The sequence below is a fragment of the Hippopotamus amphibius genome, chromosome 2 (genome assembly GCF_030028045.1).
Source record: "Hippopotamus amphibius kiboko isolate mHipAmp2 chromosome 2, mHipAmp2.hap2, whole genome shotgun sequence".
Taxonomy (NCBI): domain Eukaryota; kingdom Metazoa; phylum Chordata; class Mammalia; order Artiodactyla; family Hippopotamidae; genus Hippopotamus; species Hippopotamus amphibius.
Genome location: NC_080187.1, coordinates 5,782,117 through 5,804,006, shown reverse-complemented (window position 1 = coordinate 5,804,006; position 21,890 = coordinate 5,782,117). Strand labels below are relative to the sequence as shown.

At 60.8% G+C, this 21,890-nt stretch overlaps 1 protein-coding gene across 1 annotated transcript in view; it reads right to left on the bottom strand.

The window, feature by feature from the left end:
* Positions 1-19,687, bottom strand: part of FIBCD1 (fibrinogen C domain containing 1) — a 30,442-nt gene extending 10,755 nt beyond the window's left edge. The window contains exons 1-4 of the mRNA XM_057723055.1: positions 19,450-19,687; positions 10,044-10,523; positions 5,701-5,860; positions 5,139-5,275 (exon numbers count right to left, since the gene is read on the bottom strand). Coding sequence (XP_057579038.1) covers positions 5,139-5,275; positions 5,701-5,860; positions 10,044-10,523; positions 19,450-19,521 — 849 coding nt within the window. The 5' untranslated portion in view covers positions 19,522-19,687. The remainder of the gene's footprint in view (positions 1-5,138; positions 5,276-5,700; positions 5,861-10,043; positions 10,524-19,449) is intronic.
* Between the last annotated feature and the right edge of the window lie 2,203 nt (positions 19,688-21,890).

Sequence of the window (21,890 nt, the reverse complement as noted above, 5' to 3'; positions counted from 1 at the left end):
ACGGCATTCCATAAGGGTAACAACTGTGGTTATGTTTGTTGGAGCTCAGAGGAGGATGAGCCATCTGCTGGGGTGGTTGGGAGGGTGGTCCTGGAGGGCTTCCCAGAGGAGGAGATGCTTAGCTGAACTGCAGATTGAGCAGGGTCTTGGCAGGTGGTCAGGGGAGCTGAGGTGCAAGAGACAGGGGCAGGGTGGGTCCAAACGCTGTGATATGGGGAGGGGGTGTCTGCCACCGTAGAAGGGTCCCCACATAGAAGAGTCGCTGTAGAAGCGTCAGCATCTGAGATGTTTCCTCGACTCTGTTGAAGGTGCCGTGGAAACCAATGACAGGCAGAATCCTGTTGGTTGTGCTGCTGCGGCGTCAACCAGCTTCCCAGGCCCCCCGAGCCGGCGATTCCGTGAGGAGGGGCGGCGGGCTGTGGGGCAGGCGGATTCTTGTTTCTAAAGAACAAAGCACTTGGACATGCGAGCAAACGCAGCCCTTCAAAGGCGGCCCCTGAGGAGGCTCTGCTCGCTTTCCCAGAAGGTGATCCCTCCTCAAATCCTTCCCGGACGCCTCTGGGCAGCCCCCCTCCCCACCCCCGGCCCAGTGCCTGGGCTTTCTGGCAAGAGCACCGTTTCCGGAATAAGGCCGAGCTGAGTTCAAATCCTGGCTCCGCCTCTCACGGGCCATCTGACCTCAGACAAGTCACGGCCCCTTTCCGAGCCTTAGTGTCTCTCTATTTAAAAGGCCCCATCAGCAGCCCCTTCGTCACCCCTGAAGGGTCACGGCAAAGAAGCAACGAAGAAAAAGGTGTAAGCTCAGTGGAGGGTGGAGCACAGTAGGTCTATCCTCCCTCCCCCTCTTCAGAACCCACTGCCGAGCCCAGAAGGAAGTGGGCCCACTCCTTGTTTTTGACTGCAAATGGTACCCCTGGGCCTGGCGCCCTGCCACATTTCCCAGGCTTGGCAGTCGTGCCTGCCGGCTCCTGGCAAACACCGCTCAGAACTGCCATTTATCAGATGCTGAGGCACCGGGCTGAGCTCCACGTGCATCGCCCCGTCTGCGTTCAAAGTTTGAAACATCCAAACTGCTCTGGACAGAGGCGGGTCTTCTCAGAGCAGATCGGTCAAAGACCAGGGAGGGGTGGTCACCAGTCCCTGTGGTCATTGTTCGTGTGTGCAGGCGCCCCAGGGCTCCCCAGAGCAGTTCAGAGCCAGGCAGCAGCCTGGGGCACTGATGTCATGGCAGGCCCTCCTGCCACCACAGCCCTGGGACACAGGGAGGAGCCAGCACCCCTGGTGGACTCCCAAGTCCTCCTACGCAGCATCCCCAGTGTGTCCCGAAGCCCTGTCACCCACATCCTGGCTGGGGCTGGGAGCTTTTCATCTTTTGCGAGCCTGATCCCCCTGCTGGGCTAGGCTCTGCTCAGGTGGCGGCTCCTTTGATGTCTTCCCCCTGGGACAAGGATCTTCCTCCCGCCTGGGGAGCTCAGGTGGGGAGGGAATGGGGCCGGTGGGAGCGGAGGTTTTCTCTCGCAGGGGAGCCAATTAGAGGCCTATCTGAGCCGGCTGACCCCACACAGCAGTAAAATGCCTGGCAGAAAATGCAGGTCCAGGCCACTTGGCTCATGGTGCTGGGGGAAGGTGGCTGAGCCGTGGATCCGAGTGGGGGCGCAGAGCAGAATCAATCCTATCGCAGGTCCCCGCGGTAGGAGATGCTGAACTGGACCTGATTTCTGTGACCCTGGCTGGGGATTATGCAAAGATGAGGGCTTGGCCGTCAGGGCAGCACCGCAGAGGTGGATCTTGGCGGGGGCAAGGCTGTGCCTCGGGGGTCATGGGGCAGGACAGCAGGGAACCCAGTCTGCTGGTGCCGGGCTGGGCCCTCCTTCCAACCATAAAACCCACCTGGGGACCTGGGCATGGTCACCCTGTTCCCCAGGCCCTGAAAGATGGCCACGTAACATACAAGGACCACCCCACTGGCCAGACGAGGAAGGGGACGCCCCAAGAGGGAATGAGACCTTTCTAGTCTCACAGGGTCAGGGAGATGAGCTGGAAATGGCTCCTTGGTCCCACGCATCACCTTCCAAATGAAGAAATTTGGCTTCTGTTTTTACGAATCTTTCTCTGCTTTAAAAAACACTGCTTGAGGGCTTCCTAGGTGGCGCAGTGGTTAAGAATCTGCCTGCCAATGCAGAGGTCACAGGTTCGATCCCAGCTCCAGGAAGACCCCACATGCCGCGGAGCAACTAAGCCCGTGTGCCAAAAAAATAAAAATTAAAAAAAAAAACAAAAAAAAACACTGCTTGACCGGAAGATCCTGCAGGGTGGAGCCAGGTTCCTCAGTTCGCAGAGAATCCCCAAGGCTCAGCACAGACCCCTGCTGCCCCTCCGCCTCCCCCTGCTCCTTCCCTACAGGTGAGCAGCCTGCGAAGCATTCTGACTGTTCCCACCATGGAGAGCACTACGCTATCCCCACTTAACAGATGAGAAAAGTGAGGCTCTGAGAGACGAAGTTCCACTGCCAGAAGATGCGAACAGTCACCTGTCTGGCAAGTAATTAGGCAGCACAGATGGTGTGCAAGCGCTGTGTAGACACCAGATTACGAGTCGCCGCCCTGCAGAGCGCAAGCCTGCCTGGGACCCAGACGGACAACACCTGGACAGGTGATTGCTTAGCCGCATCTGTGACAGGTGCAAAAAGGGAGCAGAGGGGTGGACCCGGGAGGCCTCCCAAAGGACCCAGCGGCCAAGCTAGGCCCCTCACCCAGGGTCACAGGTCAGCAGGGGGTGGCCTTTCCTTCCTGTCTTCCCCCTCCTTTTCTGGGGCAGGGGTGGGGTGGGTGCACAGGTCGGATTCAGGAGTGGGTTTGCTGGTCAGTGTGACCCTGTGTGGCCTGGGTTGCTGTGGTCATTGGTGAGTGAGGAGAGGGGCTCAGCCAGGGCCAGCGGCCAGTGGCCACAGCAGCAGAAAGGCCACCTTGCAGGGTGCGTCCATCTGCCCTGTGGCCGCATTCCCATGCGATGACACCCACACCCTCAGCAAGGGTGCAGCCCATGGGACTCACGCTCCCGAACTACGGCTCACAGCCTCTTCCCCTCGGCCCCAGGTCTCTGGGTCACTCCCTCCCCGGGGAAATCCCAAGGGCGGCAGGAGCCCACTCTGCCCCCCTCCCCCCCCCACCCCCCGGAAAAGCCCGATTCCTACTGCACCTGCAGAAGCCACTGGAGGCAGAAGCCAGGCCCTGACCCAGCCCCGCAAGCACCATACAGCAGCAGAGCGGAGCCACCGAGGTCCCAGGACAGGCCCTGCCACCTCCCTGCCGCCCCGCACACGTTCCCTTCACCTGGAACACCGCTCTGGCCGCATCCCCCAGCACCCCGACCTACCAGTCCAGAAGCCTCTCTGGCCGCCCCAGGCGGGGTGAGGGGCTCTCCTCTGCGTTTCCCCCCCACCCCGACCCCCAGCCCCGCAGTCCTCACACAAGTCAGCTCCCTGCCAGGCCGGCAGCTTGTTGGGGATTCCTCTGGCCCTGCAGAGGTTGGCACCCCGTGGTTGAGCCCGTGAACTGACAAGTGACACCGTGTGACAGTCAGTTCCAAGGACTTGCATGAGGCTGGGCTGCTTATTTGCTGGGCAGCCTTGAACAAATCGCTTGCCCTCTCTGAGGCTGCCCTGCCAGCCTCCAGGGGTTGGAGGAGGGCTGGCGCAGTGCCGGGCGGGGCAGTGGTATATAAACTGTAAAGTGCCCCTCAGTGGGCAGCGGTACTGAGCCCCATCCTCGTCCAGGCCCGGCTCTCTGGGAAGCAGGCTCCGGTTGGCATGTCCGGCCCCAGGCGCCCTGTCCACCGGTGTTGGCACTCCAGGCCCCGCCGTTCGGACACGGAGCCTAATGAGGATAGATGGTATCGGGGTCCCGGAAGGCGGTGGCCGGCTCCCTCCCAAACAACAATTGAGTTTCCGAGAGATTCCGTGTGGCAGGGTGGTGATCCTGACAGATGCCCAGAGGTATCTGGGAAAAGATTGCTTTTGACGGAAGCCCAAATGGATATTAACGTGTATGGGCCTCGCAAGCACTTCTCAGCTGAGAATGGCCTTTCTTCCAGGCCGGGTGATCCAGATGTCTGAGCGGGAGGGCTGAGCAGGCCGGCGCACCTCATCGACTCCCCTCTAATCGCCCCCGAAGCCCGGGCCAGAGGAATTACCCGTCTCCCGACCCCAATCCTGACTGACTTCCCGGGAGATTGGCTCTAAGTCCACCGGAGTGTAAGATGCATGGCCCGGGCTGGCGTCGCGGTGTTTAATTTAGCCTGTCCTAACGCTTCACTCTGATTTCTGGGCTCCGGCTGGTGCATTGGAGCCGTTCTGCCCACCGAGGGGTTCCCAGAGGCGAAGGCCGTAACTCAGATGCTTGAGTTAGGAAAACAAAAGCTCTTTTAGGCCCAGATGTGAATCCAGTACATTTAAACGCTCTCCTCTGGAGCTTGAAGAGAGGTTTAGAGGTGTGTCTGTCTCGGCGTCCTCGGGGGCTTCTCAGCAGCTCTCACACCGGCTCCTGACAGCAGGCTCTGTCCCCCCAAGAGCATCTGCTTACCCCCCGCCCACCCGCCTCGCTCAGGCTTCCCCCTCTTGCCTCCCACTCGGGATGGCTAACCGTGTCGCCCTCGCCCTCGCCTCCCACCAATGCAGCCCCCAAGCGCTGTTTAGTGGCTACGTTCGCGCTGTGAAGGCAGAGTTGAGTAGTTGCAACAGAGACCATGGGAGACCAGTGAGCCGACCCTGCTCCAGGAGGGGCTTCCCAGCCGGTAGATCCGGAGACCCCCAGGTCTTCAAGCCAGGGCCTCTGCCCCACCACTCGACCCCCTGCTCCGGGCACCAGGGAGGTCTCAGGGCCACCTACGGCTGTCTCACCCCTGCCTTTCCATTGCTCCTGCTTCCCTCCCACGCAGGAACCAAAAGGCACAAGGAAATCACGACGGCTCCTTGCCTGGAGACCACCGGGGTCTCTGCTCACAGAGCCGCGCGCCCCCTTTTATCTCCTGCACACTCACCATCTACTGAATAACTGAACAAGTTATTAATAACTGACCGTCTGCAGGGCCCAGAGGAAGCGGGACTTGGCCGAGCCCGCCGCAAAGCCCAGGAGACTCACCGTCCAGCCGCCCCCGTCCGTGCGCATGTCGCAGTAGACCTGGAAGCCGGCGGGGTCGTGCGTGGGGAAGACAGAGTACACGCCATCTTCCTGCTGTCCACTCAGGAGGACGTCCAGACAGTCGCGTGGCCGAGAGCCTGAGACAGGGGAGGCCATCAGGTCACTGCGCCCGGCGACCGTTTCCCCCGCCCCCCGCAGCCCCCCCACCCCCCTCCTTGTTCCTGGGTCTCTCTGACTTGTCTGTCCATCCAGCAATGTCAAGTGGGCTCCAGAGCACTGGCCTTGGGGGCAGACGCTGGCTCTGCCTCTCTGTGGGTGGATGCGGTGACTGAGCACCCTCTCTGAGCCTCACTTTCCTCATCTGGAAAATGGGTGCAGTGAGCCCCACCTCATCAGGCTGGGAGAGGGGTCAACAGGAAGCTGTAGGGAGGGCGCTCAACAGCAGGAAGTCCTCGGCCAACAGCAGCAGTGCTTCCTCGTCAGCGGGGCAGGTGGGGGACAATGTGGGGATGAACCTGGGCACTCGGGGCCACCAGAGGAAGGCAGCTACCACCCCACTCACCGTTGGCGCAGCCCCGGGGCCGCGATCCCCTCGCAGGGGCCCTCTGAAGGTCAGCCTTGACGTGGGGCCGGCCCAGCCCCCGGTCCCTCTGCAGGGCGTCCAGGACGTCGCTCACCGAGTTCACCAGGTGAGCCATGTGGCCTTGGCTCTCAGAGAGAAGCTGGGGAACACAGGGTTTGTGAGCACAGGATTGGGTGGCGCTCTGGGGTGGGTGGAGCTCTGGACGGGTGTAGCGCCAGGTGGGGTGGAACTCCAGGTGGGTGGGGCTCCGAGCGGGTGGAGCTCTGGCTGTACAGAGCTCTGGGTGGGTGGAGCACGGAGTGGGAGGAGCGCCGGGTGGGTGGGTCTCCGCTGGGTGGAGCTCTGGGTGGGTGGAGCACCGGAGGTGAGTGAGGCTCCAGTAGGTGGAGCTCCCGGTGGGGGGAGCGCCAGGGTGGGTGGAGCACCGGGGTGGCAGGAGCTCTGCTGGGCGCTCAGCTGTCCCCAAGGTGGAGGTGGGCTCCTGGTGCAATGGCAGCCCCTGCTCTACTCTGGCCCCCATCCGGGGCCGTCTAGGCACCCGTGCTTAGAGGGCAGGGGCTCAGGTGGGAGGGGACAGAGTGGCTTCAGCAGACACCTGTGCCCCTGCTGCCCCGGCCAAGCCCTGCTTTTCATCTATTTCTGTGCCTTTGGCCCAGGGGAGCTGACTAACGGAGGCCCTGCTGTTAGTGATTAACCAAGCCTTGAAACGGGGCTAACCTGGCCTCCCTGGCCCAAGTGCTATGGGGACTGGTGCCAACATGGGGGGTACCCTGCCCAGCGTTGCACTCGGAGCTCAGTACCTGGGTGCCCACCTCATTGTGAGGCACCTTCCAGGTTACAAAACACCTTCACCCAATGTCTCTTCCGACCCCCCAGCCAGGTTGTGAAGGCAGGGGTGATGGGTCTGCACTGGCCAGGTGGGGCCCCCAGGGCCTGGACCCCCACCCATCCCCCAGGAGAACCTGCCTTTGACTTTCCAGGGCTCCCTGATGTCCACCCCTTCACCTGCCCCCACAGCACTGCCAGGTTACAAATGGGGAAGCTGAGGCCCAGAAGGAGAGGTCCCTGGTGGAGAACACGCTCGGGCCACGTGCCCCAGGCTGACTGGTGGGAAAGGAACCCAGGGCTGCATCATTGAGCAGGGAGCCCAGGGTGCGGGTGGGACGGAGCCGTGGTTTGGACCCAGGCTTTGGTGTTGATTCCAGGTTTTGACTCAGGCCACTCCTCGGTTCACTATCAAGTGATCCTGGAAGGGTAACCAAACCTGCCCCTGAATCAGTTTCCTCCTCTGTGAGACACAGGAGTGGGCTGCTTTCTGGGGAAGGGGAAGGTCCATGATAGCATGTGTTCGGGTCTGAAACTCAGTCTGCATTCTCTATTTGTACCATTCCCACCGCAATCTCGGTCTGGAGGTTTGGAGCTCAGCTAGTGCAGCTCTGTCCCACCTGGGGCCTCTCGGCTGTGCCTGCTGCCTCAAGGGACTGCGGTCTGTCGCCTCCCCGCCTCACCCCAGGGCTCCAGGAGGCTGTGGGACCATGAGGAGGGGAAGCACGTTCCCGGTCACGGGCAGACTGCAGCCATTGAGCCAGCCATTGAGCGTGGAGCCTGCTGGGTCTTTACACACCAAATCTGTCACTTGTCAGATAATAGCTGGTTTGAGGAAGGAAAATAGAAATATACAGTGCTGGTACTTTACAAAATAGATTCTTGGCTCCTCTGGAAGCAGGAGCCCTGCACAGCTTTTAGTTGCCCTGTCACTTTCTCCTTTGCTGAGCGGGTGATTCACTGGGGGCTGAGGTCTGGGGGAGAGGGGCTGAGAGGGCAGGATAGCGGGTTTCTCTCTGGGCTCAACAGGCCCTGTTGGGGCAGCCCTGCAGAGGGATGCGGGCAGCCCTGGCGAGCAGGGGCAGGGTGCCATCCTGCAGGGTGTGGGCAGCACAGATCACCGGGCACATCTGTGAAAACGAATCGGCACTGCTCATCCTTCTGTGACAACGCCGACACACTCGAGAAACTCAGGCACGGTCGGCTCTTGCTAATGGGCAAGGAAGACCTCAGTTTAAACCAGCAAATGATTAAAGTTGAAAATGTATATATAAACATGCCCCGAATTAATGGGGAAAGTCAGTCCCTGCGCGCTGAGCCGCACAGATGCATTAAAGAGGACTTGGCAGCTTTTAGAGGCAGTGAAATTGGAGTTGCTGCTTCCAGCACTTCTCCGTTGTCTGAGCTTAAACAACGCACTTCTCCACGCCGAGCCTCAGTCTGCCCCTCTGTAGAATGGGGTCATGATCCCCATCTCCTGGGGCTATTGTGCTGCAAACTGCTTATTAACACAGTGTGGACCCAAAAAAAGATTTTCAATGGTGGCTCCCCATGGGCTGAAACTTCAGTTTACAAGTAATTTCCACCATCATAATGCTGATGTGCAGACAGCATCTCTCATGTGCCAGACACCAGCCGAGCCCTATACAGCCACGAGCTCCAGCATCCTATCAGGTACGGACTGTGCTGTCTCTATGTTACAGGTGAGGAGGCCCAGCCCAGGGAGGGCACCTGACATGCCCAAGGTCCCACAGCTGGTACTTGGTGGAGCCTTGACTCTGCTGACCCAACCAGGAGGGCAGAACCACTCAGCTCTGCCACTCCCGGGCCAGTGGGCTTCAGACATCTGTGCACGAGTCACCCAGGTGCTTGTTGAATGGTTGGGACCCTGGTTGGGGGTTGGGAGAGTGGGTGGGAGGGTGGGGAGGGGTTGAAGGTGAGGTCCAGGGACGTGCCTTTTAACAAGCACCTCTTGTGACTCTGACAGCGGGTGCCGTGGGCATGGCTTTGAGAAGCCCAGATCTGGGTTGATCAGCTGAGGGTCTGGGAAGCTTGTAGAAGAGGAACTAGGAGCTATGGTGACCAAGCTCTGCAAGACACATGGTCTATGAAATCACCTTGAGTCTATGGGAAAGGAGTCAAATTAAACATTCTTGTAAGAAGTAAATACATCAGGTGAGCCAAGGCACTGCTGGGCCCCAGAAGAGCCATTAGTCTTACAGGAACAGTTCTAGGCCTCTGTGCAGGTGGGCGGGTGGGAGACCCCAGGCCCCTTCCCCAAATCCTCCACCCCTGCCCTAAGGGTGAGTGTTTGCGGGGTGGGCCTGGCTGACCAGGGGCTGAGGCACGTGGAGAGTGGGGTGGGGTGCCCAGATCCCCCAGAAAGTCTGGAGGTCTCCCTGAGCCCTGCTGATGAGGGGCGGGGACGGTGCAGACAGAGGGGGCAGCAGGAGGGCGGCTCAACACCTCCCCCGCAGGATGGGGAAGCCGCCTTCCCATCAGTCACCCAGACAGGATGAAGAGGACTGTAATTTCTCCAGCTGCAGCCTTCAGAGGGAGGCAAAAAGCCCACTGCTCTTGCGCTGTTGGGTAACGGAATGCCTGGTCATCTCCGGTGTCGGGAAGGGGCTGGTACCACTGGTGGGGGTGGGGCTCCCCTCCCAGTCCCTGAGGACCTAAGGCATGGAGAGGGGTTGGGGTACAGGGCTGCAGGCTGGGCAGTGCCCCAGAGGCCGGATGCCAGGCCTGATCTGGCCACTGTATCCCAGATAAATCACTGCCCCACTCTGGGCCTCACTTTTCTCTTCTGGAAAATGGCAGAGGGCCAATGAGATGATCCAGAATCTCTGATCCTATGTTGGAAACCCTTCATCCAGGCCTACCTGGTGCTTGCTGGGACCTGGCTTGGCTCTGGGTGGGGGCGGGGGCAGGGTTGGGGCAGAGGTGGGGATGACAGGCTAAGGGTCTGTTTGAGCTTCTCAGCTGGTCCCTCCTTCCCTGGAAAGCTGTGGGCATCAAATGGCAGTGAACGGGGGGACCCGGAGAGAGGGTGCAGCTCTCTCTGGCCACGTGGCACAACTGGGGACAGCGCTTGCCACTGACCAGCCACATGAGCTTGAACCTCCATTAGCCTGATGGAGGCCACGTCCTGCCTCGCCTTTGTCTCACCTGCACTGGAGCACCTGGGAAGCCCCTCCAGCCCTGGATTTGACTCTACTGTTGGATGCATGGGCGCCACACAAATACCCAGGTCACCAGGATGGCATGCGGGTAAATGTCTGGACCCTGGCACCACCAGCTGTGTGGCTTTGGATGAGACTTTCACCTCTCTGAACCTCATTTGCTTATCCGTAGATGGGAATCGCAATAGCCCCTGGCCCGGGGGCACTTGGGGACTGAGTGATGCCATGGGCATTAGGCACCCAGCATGCTGTGGCAAGAACCCCCTCCTTCCCCCCAGCCCTGCCGAGACCTGGAGGCGCAGACCCCACCCTTACCTGGATGAGGCGGCCCTGCTCGCTCTGCAGGGCGCTGAGCCCCTGGCCCAGCATGCCGTGCCCCTTCCGCAGCCCCATGCACTCCGCCTGCAGCTCCGAGGCCCGGGCCAGCAGCCGGGGGAGCTGGTCAGCCAGGGTGTCCAGCAGCTCTTGCTCCTGTTCTCCCGGCAGCCGTGGCTCGGCCTGGCGCTGGCTCAGCGCCTGCAGCACAGAGGCCTGGGCGCCCTCCAGGCGGGCGAAGCCGTCGGCGAGGTCAGGGCAGCGCGGGTCGATGAGGATGCTGAGGCGCGAGCTGTCGGCCCTGTCCACGGTAACCAGGGCGCTGTTGGCCCCGGCCGGCCCGGTGCTGACGACGGGCGGGGGTGCCGTGCTGGGTGCGTGGGCATGGTTCAGGAAGAGCACGGCACCGGTGACAGCCACGGCCAGCAGCACAGCCAGTGACAGCAGCACGGTGCACAGCACGTAGCCGCAGCTCGGCCGCTGCGGGCCAGCCCAAAGCACACGGACGCAGAGACGGACAGAGGGACAGACAGGAGAGAGAGGGGGAAGCATCAGAGGCAGACCTGGGCCTCCAGCTCTGTCCAGTGAGGAGGGCCCAGGCAGCCCCAGGACGGGGCCTCTGGCCTTTGTGAGGCCTGGACGAGGCTCAGGGAGTCACACAGAGACAGAGATGAGAAACAGAGCCCCAGAGGGGAGACAGAGAGACAGGGATACACCAAAGGTAGCAAGATGGAGAGAGCCAGAGATGCAGGGAGACAGAGATGGAGAGGATGACAGGAGACGCTGAGACAGAGCCGGGAAGACGGATGGAGAGAGAGGCACCTTTCCCTTGCTGCCCCTGCCCTGGCCCCCGTGGCCTGCCCGGAGCGGGCATATCTCCCACACGTGGCATCCTCCCGGGTCTGAGAAGCCGGGAGGTGGAGACTCCCTCTCTGCAGCCAGGCGGGCTGGGCTCGGGCCCCCAAGCTGTCATTTCCTGCGGGGTGACCTCGGGTGAGGGATGTCACCTCCCTGAGCCTCGGTGTCCTCATCTGTAAAGTGGGGGCCATAATGACATGCCCACCCCATATGCAGGTGCCTGCTGTGCGGACTCTGGAAGAGAGCTGTAACGGTGACCGGGGCGATGCTATAAATTGTTGCGCCGTCTCAGCGGAACGCGTGCCTTGGGGTCATGGGAGCCTGTCACTGAAGGTCCCTTTCAACCCAGAGCACCCGCATCTCAAGTCCTGAAGCCACTGCAGCCCCACAAGGCTGCCATGAGTCCCCAGGCACAGGGTGGACGCCTGAGCATCTTGCCTCCCCCTTTCCTCTCTTTCCTCCTCTCCCCCACCCCCTTCACAAAGCACCTCCTCCACCCATCCCCCCAGACCCAATAGGGACTAAGAGCAAAGGAAGCTGGAACCCAGTGCAGCTTGTAATTAAAGGAAGCATCGTGATGTATAGCAAATCCAGGCTCACTGGACCAAATCACTCACGGCCCAAAGGGAGCTTGCAGAGCAATCACTGAGCATTTGACACATGGGGAAACCGAGGCCTAGAGAGGGCCAGGGCCTTGCCCACAGTCACACAGCAGATTAGAAGCAGAGCTCAGACTGGACCCCCAGCCTCCTATTTCCTCCCAGGGCCAGGCATTTCCTACCACTGAATTTTCCCCATATTTTCAACTTTCTGAATCCGAGACGCATCTTTAAATGAGTTAGTATATTAAAGCACTTGGAGCTGTGCCTGGCACGCTGTGTTTGTGCAATAAATATTAGTGGCTTTTATTATCTCATGATCAATGTGAACAGAGCATCTGGAGGTTTTTTATTTTCCACCCAAAGTGCTATTTCTGTGTCACTGATGCTAGGAGGTACCTTCTCTGGGTTTTTTGGTTTGGTTTTTTCTTCACATTTTAACATCTCTGACATTTGGGGGGATCTTCCAATTGTAATTGACAACTTTCCTTTCTTTCTTGGTGATACACAGGAGAGCCTCTTACATCCTGTGTTTTACTATGAGAAAATATGGTAGAGCAAACAGCTTCTTTTCCAGAAATTCAGGTAACTCCTGAATCTCCTACTTGGCACCAGAGAAGGATGGGGTCAGGGGTCTGTGTTGTTGGCGAGATGAGGGAGAGGATTCCTTAGCCTGTCCCTGTGCTGAGGGGACTCAACGCTCCATCCCTCCCCTCTCCATGCCTGCCCAGGCCCCTGGAGGCACATCTGTCACGGGCTCCACACAGCTACACAATTTATTCCAGCCAGACCTGAACACGTCAGCCCCCCTCCGCCAGCTCTGCGCAGGCTGGTCCCTCAGCCTGAGGTATCCGCTTCCTCTGCTTCTCTCCCGCTGGCCTAAACTCAGTCTCTTCCTTCGGGGCTCAGCTAGATGTCACCTCTTCTAGGAAGCCTTCCTGGACTGTCTCCTCGGCCCTCCTCCCAGTTTGGGCAGGGCTCCTCCTCTGTGTTCCCACAGCCCTTGCTTCCCCCACGGTGACATTTACCAATATAGTGATCACCTTTGACTTCATCCATTCAGTATTCCCTGGTGTCCCCTCAAGCCAGGCTCCAAGCCAGTCATCAGACCATCATCCCAGCCCTGCCCAGAGGGGACTCATGTCCTGTGAGCTGTGATTCTTTCCCTCTTTGGGGGACACGGATCCCCCTTGGGAATGTGATGAAAGCTGTGGAGACAAGGAAACCTGGATTTGGGGACTGGCAAAACCTAGGTCCAGGAAACCTGCCCTGGACTGTGAGCTTACCCCCCTGTGCCCGACCACACCCCCGGCCCCGCCCTCCTGACTAAAGGCACAGAGCAGCTGGTTGTTGAATGGATGTTGAATGGATGGAGGGACCAGCAGACAGAATAGGTCATTTCTCCATGACCTTGCTGGCGTGGGGAGGAGGTGAAGGCCCCAAGACCTAGGTGTTGGTCAGGGCAGAGGCCATGACCTCCACGCTGAGCCCTGTGCCCACCTGGCATGGCCTGGCACAGAACGGAGGCCGTCTCCAGGCCACCCTATTCCTGTCACTGCTGGTCAGCACATTCCACACGGGCGGGCACTGCTTTATCACCCCTATTACTTCTCGGAACCTCCAAACACCCCTCTGCTGTGGCTGGATTCATTTCGCAGATGGGAAAACTGAGGCTCAGAGAGAGAAGACCCTTGCCCAAGGTCACACAGGTGGCAATCGGTAGGGCTAGCATTTGAGCCCAGGCCCAGGTGACTCTGGAGTCCCCCATCTGTGCCGAGGCTGCCTGCTGGGCCACCCTACCGCGTTCCTACCTCTGCCAGAAGTGTGACTGGGCTTTGAGAGACAAAGCCCTGTGTCAGCAAGTAGGCCCCTCCCGAGTCCACCGGGAGACACCTTGCCCCGAGCAGCTCTGAGCGACTTCCTCCACTGAAGAGCATTAAGGTCCCCAGCTGGTGAGGCAGAGCGGCCAGCCACGTCCCCCCGGTGTCCCCAGGACCCCAGCCCTCTCGGGCATCTGCTTCCACCCAGGCCCTTGGTCCCTGGAGGGAAGGCAGAGGGCGCAGAGGAGGGGAGGGGCTGGAGAGGGCTGCAGGGGGTTCCCTGAGGGGCAGGGGGACAACAGAGCCTGGAGATGAAACAAGCCACTCAGCAGAGGAGAATTAGTCTTCAGAGATCACCTTAAACATGAAGTGCTGTTCTCTTTTATAGGCTGCGTTTACGTGCCTTGCAAAGAAATCTGCCCGAGATGCTAAGGGGGGCTTGGGGTGCGAGCAGCCCGGCGGAGCGTGCTGGGGGCCGGCGCTTACTCATCAGCCCTTGGCTGGGGCAGAGCGGCGCACACACCCTGGGCTCTGCGGGAGGCGGGAGGGTGCACACAGGGCCCCCCGCCTTCCAGGGGGCAAGGAGCCCAGAGATCGGGAAGATATCCCAGGTGGCGGGCCTCAGAGGAACCAGGGTCTGAAACCCACTGCTGGTACTAAACAGCTGTGTGAGCTCCCGGCCGGAGGGATGTGGCTTCATCCCCTGAGTGACCCCCAGTGCTGGCCCACCGCCCAAGGCTGCCCAGGAAGCCCCAGCAAAGGGGAGGACACGATGGGCTTGTGTCAGGGGAGTTGGAAGGCAGGAAACCCAGAGCTGCCCCAGTTGAGGGGTGGCATCTGTCCCGCTGCCTCCTCTGAGTCTCCAGCCTCCAGAGGTGGCCGTGGGGTCTGGTGGAGGACAGGAATGCTCAGGAGGAAGGGATTCACTGCTGCGGTGCTCTACCCGGCCCACAGCCCCTCTTCTTCCTTGCTTTTTAAGGGAGCTGGGTCGTGGTCCCCTGGGTAGGCTGAGAGTACACTCCTTGTACCAAAGAAGGAAGAAGAAAGTTTCACCCCGGGGGGAGACCAGGTAAGGTTAGATCCAGGTGCAAGCCCCTCCCAGCCCACCATCTCCTAGGAGCACCGCAGCCACAGGCAGGATGGCTTCATCATGACAGAAATACACTGTGCGGCTTTGGCTTGGGAAACCAAGGAGGGGGTGTGGTTTGGGCTGGCAGAGGCTCACAGAGCTGCACGTGGGCTCATGGGTCCAGGGTGGGGGTGGGGGCAGCCCAGCCCCTGCTCAGCCCAGAGCCCCCGGGGGAGTCTTCCTGCCCTCCCCAGGAGCCCACATCTGCTCCCACGGCCAGGCAAACGGCTTCTGACCCTGGCTGGACTCTGATCCCCTGGGCCTGGTAGAGGAGGGATCCCAGAGACCCCATAAAGTGAGGAGCTGGTTGTTTTGCTCAAAGTTCTGGGGTCCTGAAGACTTGGGAGGAGGGCTCACTGGCTCATTCTACCCGCCCTGAGGAAGAGCTCCCTGTCCTGCTGGGGCCTCTCCACCTGACCCGCGCTGAGGGCCATCTGAAGCCTCAGCCCACCGGGAAGGCCCGGGGGCGGGGTGGCCGGGGTGCTCCAGGTGACAAAGAGGAGGGTCTGGGAGTGGCCTGTGTCCGCCCCCTCCCAGAGGCGCCAAGCCCCCCGGGCTCTGTCACCACCCCCTCCCCCAAGAGAGCACTCGGCTCTGGGTCCATTGAGGATGGGGGAGGGGCTCCAGATGTTTCTTGTGAGGGTCTTGCTCTCCCTCCCCACCCCACCGCCAGCTCCAGGCCTCCAACCCACTGACCCCCAAACCAGGCTCGCTCCACCCCACACCTGAGCCCTCCTGAGACTCTCACTCGGGGGTGGCACCCGTCTCATCAACCTCCCCCTCCACAGCGGGACACCTCCCTGGGCACCCCTCCCTCACCCCCCACACCCAACCAGCACCTGCCTCTGTCCACTCCACCTGCTCTAATCCCCTTCTGTCCCCCTGCCCCCAGCCCTGCCCTGGTCCAAGCCCCATCGTCTGCTTCTAAATCACCACGCCCATCTCCCTGTTGGCCTCCCTGCCTCCTCCCAGCCCCACCAACCAATTCCCCACAAGGCCGCCAAGGACCCTCCGGATAGCGAAGAGCCCAGAACACTCCAGGATCAGGTCCTGTCCCAAGCCCCTAGCCTCAGCTATTGCCACCCTGTCCCACCACCTCGCCCCGCCCCGCCCTGGTTCTCTCTACCTGCCTGGCTTCTGTCATTTCCCTTAACACACCTTGGTGTCTGTGGAGCACAGCTTTGACAAATGCTATTCAGCTTAAACATCACCTCCCCGGGGAGGTGATCTCTGCACTCCCACCCCTGGTGTCCTCTGGCCTCCTAGCCTCTGGCCTCCGCATCACCACGGGGCCAGCGGGTGAGCTCTGCGGGGCAGCCTGGGTCCAGAGGAGGGGCCCAGGAAATAGAAGCAGAAGGAAGGAGCCCTTGACTTGTGGTCCCTGTTCGTCACTCCACCCTCCTTCTCCCAACCCAGACACAGTGACCTCCACCCAAACCCCAGGCAGCAAGAGGACAGAGGCAGGTATCGTTTTCTTTATAGTGCCCATCATGGTTTGTAATAATCCCACGATGTGAGTTTGTTCCTCCCATGAGACTCTAAGTTCCCGAGGCACAGGTTCACAGCTGCATCTCCCAGATGAGCTAGGGACTCTATAAATAGTCACCGGGTGAATTAAATGCAGCAAGGGTTAAGTTAGACATCAAGAAGAACTTCCCAATGAGATTTTGTTTTTTCCTTTCAGGAATATTTTTCAAAGTTTTGAAGCTATCAAGAGACATTGCCTGGGATAGTTCAGAGGTCAACCTCCCTGTAGAGTGGCTTGACTCAGGCACTGCTCAGAAACAAGTCCCCACCCCCAACAGGGGTAGACAGTTACAGGGTGACTTCCTGCCCCACACTCCAAGACTAGGAGAATCATGTCTATTTCTAGATCCTTTTATCTGAGCAACTCCGAACTCCTGGCAAATATTTCCCCGTAATCTCCTGCCCTAAGGGTGTGAGAGCGAGGGGAGAAGGGAAGTTCTAACAAAGTCGGCAGCTTGTCCAAGGTCACCCAGCAAATGAGGAGCTGAGGCTGGACAGGCCCGGGACAGAGCCGGCCTGAGGCTGTCTCCAGACACAGCAACACTTGGATGCAGGGGATGCAGGTCCGTCAATGGCCGTGGGTGCTGTGTGTGCCCTGGGCACCATGTGCTGGGTGCTGGAGCCCTCTCCTTGGGAGTTACATAACATGCCTGAGTGGGCTGAGCCAAGGGCAGCCAGCCTCTCTTCCCTGTGTCTTCCCAAGAAGGCTTATCGGCCACCCTGGAGGACCCAGGTTCAAGTTCTGGCTGCAGCTCTCTTAGTCTCAGTTTCCTCATCTGTCAAATGAGTTGATCATTCCTACTGCCAACTTCCCAGTGTGGTTTGACTAAGAAATGAGAGATCCGCAGATGAGCCCAGCTGGCACTGAGAGTGTGGAACTGGCATGTTTTCTGGAGGAAGTGCCCCGTTAAAGGACCTCAGCCAGGCCCTTCTGGAGGGAACTGGGTGGTCAAGTTGCTTTCCCTGATGGGTGAACGGGAGATCAGGACACTGACAGCCTGTAAAAGGGGACAGGCTGCTTTGAGAACCACCCTTCTCAAGGGTGCACAGTGCTTTACAGTTTGCAAAGCACACCAGGATTTCACTCGGCCCTCGTTAACAGCCCTTGTGAAGTGAGGAGGAAGCAGGACTTACTGTTCCCATTTCACAGATGGTAAAGCCCAAACTCAGAGAGGGGGAGTAATTTACCCAGAGTCACACAGCATGAAACTAGACGCAAAGGAGGAGAGAAGGCCAGGCCCAAGGGAACCAGGGCAGGTGAGGTTCTCTCTTCCAACAGTGGGCACAGGAAAGTCCTTGCCTCTTACCGGAAGCTTCGGACAAGCCTGGAGCTGGCATAGGACAGCCTGTCTATATACTGCATCACCCAAGGAGTGGGGCAGGGAGGCAGTGCTTAATATTGGTCCAGGGACCCCTGGGACCACAAGCCCTCAGCAGCCTTCAATGCCGAGGGGCAGACAGTTGGGCTCTGGCCTGGTGGCAGCTGGAATATATATCCCAGGAAGCAGCAGAGAGGCTGGGGCTGGCCCAGGAGGCCTTAAAGCCACATTTCAAATAGATCCCCCACCAGCCACCTCCCCATGAGACACAGCAGCACTGCTGGCGCCTCTCCCACAGCCCCTCCTGGCCAGGCTTCATGCGGTTCAATTCAGTAAACATCCTTCAGCTCCCAACCTGAGCTGCATGGAAAGACAGGAGCCTGGACGCAGGAGGAGACCCCAGGATGGGGGCCCAGAAAGAGTGCATGTCCACAGGGAGCTCCTGATGGAGCAAGGATTCAGGGCTAGGGGACAAGGCAGGGAGATAAGGGCAGGTGCGCAGCACAGGCTAAATGCTGCTGAGACTTCAAGGCAGAGCCACCAGGCATCAGGCATCAGGCATCAGGGAGGGCTTCCTGGAGAAGGTGGCATCTGAGTAGGTTTTGAACTATATGTAGGGTTTCCCTGAGTGAAGCGGGTGTGTGTGTGTGTGTGTGTGTGTGTGTGTGTGTGTGTGTGTGTGTGGAAAGATGAGACAGCAAAGGTTTGGAAATGGGCAGTCTGGTGCGGGACTGGAGGCTGGCAAATGACAAGCAGTCAGTCCCTGCCAGCGGCTAACAGAAGGGGACAATGGGCCAGGCTGGGGCATCTTGAACAAGTCTAGGAGGTAAGACTGCTCTTGCTAAGCTGAGAGAAGTCAGCTCCCAGCAGGAGAGGACTTTTCATCTGGGGATGGCTTGGGTGTGGACCTGATGTAACAGAGGAACAGACCAGCCCTGGGAGGCATTGGGAGAGGCTTGGGGTCAGACCTGGCTTTCAATCTTTGCCCTCCTGCCAACATGCTCTGTGACTTGGGTGCGTGCCTCGACCTCTGAGCCACCATCCCCCTGCGACGTGGGCATGTGCATCCCTGCCTAGCCCCCAGGCTGCTGCGGAAAGTGAGGTAGTGCAGACTGGTTAGGACAGGGCTTTGCAAAGGGTAGAGGTGCGCCATGGCACCGTCACTCCAGGCAGAACGCGCAGGCTGCTGCTCCTGAGAATGAGGGGCCGCCAAGGCCCGCCCCTGCCACCCCCCTGCTGCCGCTGCAAACAAGAACTGTTCCTTCCCCAATGACATCTGTCTGGGAGAAATTTGAAATTTAAAACGGGCAGCTCCATTATTTCCTCTCCTTGGTGAGCGGACCTCCTCATCTCGCCTGCCCGCCCCAGTCCCTTGGCAGCCCAGCCTGGGGCAGCCTCCAGGCTGCCCCTCCACTCAGCTTCCCATCTCCAGCCCCCTCTCTGGCCAGCCCTAGAGCTCTGCCCTCACCCCCCTGCCAGGGCACAGCCCTGGGCACCCTCCACGGCCCCTGACAAGGCAGCAGGAAGTGTGGCATGAACAGACCTGGAGCCCAAGGTTCCATTTCCAATCCCAGCAGAGTTGCACGGCCTCTGGCAGGAACCACCCTCTCTGAACCTTGCTTTCCTTGTCTTAAAGCTGGAGAATCACAATATCCGGTGTTCTTATAAGAGGCAAATATTTATCAGTCCTCTACTGTATGAGGTTGGGGGTAGGCTGGCTAAAGTGTGAGGACGCAGAGGAGATGGGGGGTCGTATGCCAGGCACCTGGCACAGGGTGGTGCCCAGGCTGGATACTTAGTAAGTGGTTCAGATGCCCATTGTAGAGGTGAGGAAACAGAGACTCACACTTAAGGGCTGGTGACACTGTAAACTCTAGAGGTCCCCGACTTGCTCTATGCAGGTGTGCACCTGAGTCCGTTGGAAGAGCAAAGGGGCTTCTGCAGGGGTGTCGCCCCCATCCGCAGCCCGAACCCCAAGTTCAAGCCTCCTGTGGAGGAGGAGGAGAGGAGGGTGCCCACCCCAACCCGGGCCTGTCGAGCCTCACGCAGGTACGCCCCAAACTCCAGCCCGGGTGCCCAGCCCGCCGGCCAGAGCGGCCACCGCCTCGCCCACCGCGCGGGCCCCATGGCCCCACGCCCCGGGCCCGCGCGTACCTGCGGCTTGTCGCGCGGCCGGTCCTCAAGTTGGGAAGCGCCGCCCATGGTCTTCCACCGGTCGTTGACCATCTTCCGGCAGGACTGGCGGGGCCGCCGGCCGAGGCGCGCCGCTGCGGAGCGCAAAGGCGCCGAGGTGGGCGCGGGCTCGGGCGCGGGCGCGGGGCGCGTCCTGCCCGCCGGCTTCCCGCCTCGGTGCCCAGCGCCGGGGCAGCCCGGGCCAGCGAGCGGGCGTGCGGGTGCGGGGGTGCGAGTGTGTGTGTGCGTGCCGGCGTGTGCGCGGGTCTGTGCGGGCGGCAGCGGGAGCGGGAGCGGGAGCGCCAGAGCCGCCGGCCGCCCGCCGCTCGCGCTGCGCGCCGTCCCCGCTCCCGGCTCCCGCGCCTCCCCCTGCGCGCTCCTCTCCCTCCTCCTCCCTCCCTCCTTCTCAATCTCCGTGTCTTTTTTGTCTCGGACTCTCTTTGCCTTTTACTGCTCCCCCGGTCTCCCTCCGACACACACGCACACACCGCGGACGGCGAGCGTTCAACTCCACCTCCCCAGAGGCCAATACAGAGGAGGCAGAGCGGCCCAGACCTCCGGGGCCGGCCGGCAGGGCAGCAAACAGCCGCCGCCAGCCCGGCTCTCGCCGGCTCCGGAGGGGCCCGAGAACCCCCGGGGCCGCCTCCTCGCAAACTTCGTCCCGGGCCGGACCCCCGCCAACTCACCGTGCGCGGGGAGCGCGGCGCCGGGCGGGCCCCGCGGGCGCCCCCGGTGGGCCGTCGGGCGTTCCCGGGGAGCGGGGCCGCGCTCCTTCTGGCCCCCCTCAGGGCGCAGGGCTCACCCCTCCGGGTCTCCGAGGTCTGGGTCCCGGCCCCGGGGCCAGTGCGCCCGATCGCGGCGTCTCCGGCCACCGGGGACCACCCCCTGCGGACCCCGACCCGCGAAGCCGGCCCCGGGGGCGCCTCGGCCAGAGGCGGGAGACCTACGTCCCGGCGCTCGCGGACGGAGAGCCGGCCCGACGTCTCGCAGCCCGGGCGGCCCGCGGGCTGAATGGGGGTCCCCGCCGCCGCGACAGCCGCCGGCGCCGCGGTCTCGAGTACGAGCCGCTCCGCGCTCTGCCCGCGCTCCCGGCCGATTGCCCGCGTTCCCCGGGCGCGCCCCGCGCTGCCTCAGCCCCCGCCTCCGCCTCTGCCCGGGAAAGGAGGGATTTGTACCGGGAGGGGGCTTCTTAGTCTCCCCCTCCCACCGGCAGCACTTTTAAAAGCATTTAATCCGCCCGGTGCAGCCTTCACAGGTAATTGACAAAGTCCTTAATCTGCGCCGTTAACGAGCTGCTATTGTGGCTTCTGACCGGGAGGCGCCCACACGACCCGACGCGTTGCTGGCCGGCCGCCCCCTCCCCGGCCGCCGCGGGAGCCTGACCGACTGCCCCTCCCCGCCCCTCTCTTCGGCTCCTTGTCTTCTGCTCCCCCAGCTTCAGAATAGATCCCCCTGTTCCCTGTCCCCCGCTTCTCCCCAGAGCTGTTTGCCGGCTCCCGGGGCGCCTTGGCCCGCCACGCTGTTCCCTGGCGTCTCTCTCCCACCGACTGCCAGTCTGTCGCCCCATCTTCATCCCTCTCCCGGCCCCTCGCGGGTGGAGCAGACTGCCTGGGGGTGGGGGCCCGGAACGCTGGGACCCCTCACTCCCTGCCCCTTGCCATCTGAGCAGACTGGCACTCACCCACAGAAGCTGGGTTCACAACTCACCAGCTGTTTGTCCCCAGCCTCCTCTTCCCTCCAGGGCTGCCTCACCTGCAGCCCCACCCCTGCTGCCCAAGGGAGGCAGCCCAGTGACCCAGAGTGGGTCCCACCGCACTGGCTGGGAGTCAGGCTACCCGCTTGGAGTCCTGGCCCCATGGCTCTTCCTGGGTGGCATCTCTTCCCTGGGGGCCTTTCCTGTGGATTAAAGGGATTGGCAGGTGATGGCATGGGCCATCAGGCTTGGGCCAAGGGGTGTGGTGGAAAGCAAGGGGCCCTGGGGCAAACAGCTGTGCCTCTGAGCCTCAGTTTCCCCATGAGTGCTAAAAGGTTTAACAGCACCCTCTTCAGAAGGGCTTTTGTGAAATTCTGAGAGACGGTGCCCTGAAACACCTGAGCAGGTGCACTGAAACAGCGAAGCAGAAGGAGGCCTCAACCTGTCCCACTATGACCTTGGGCAGATTTTCTGTCTTCTCCAAGCCTCAATTTCTTCATTGAATAAGAAATTGCAACCTCCCTCTTCTAACTGGGGGAGTTGTGAGGTTTGTAGGCATGAGGCTGGGACTGCAAATCTGCGACTCCAATTTGGGGAGAGGATGTAAACTGCAGACGTGTCTACGCACAGACAGAAGCTCACCCTGGGGGGACCCTGAACTGTGATTCTAAGTGGGGGCAGGGGTGCTAAGGGCCAACAGAGTTTCAGAGTATCTGTCTGGGTGGGCAGG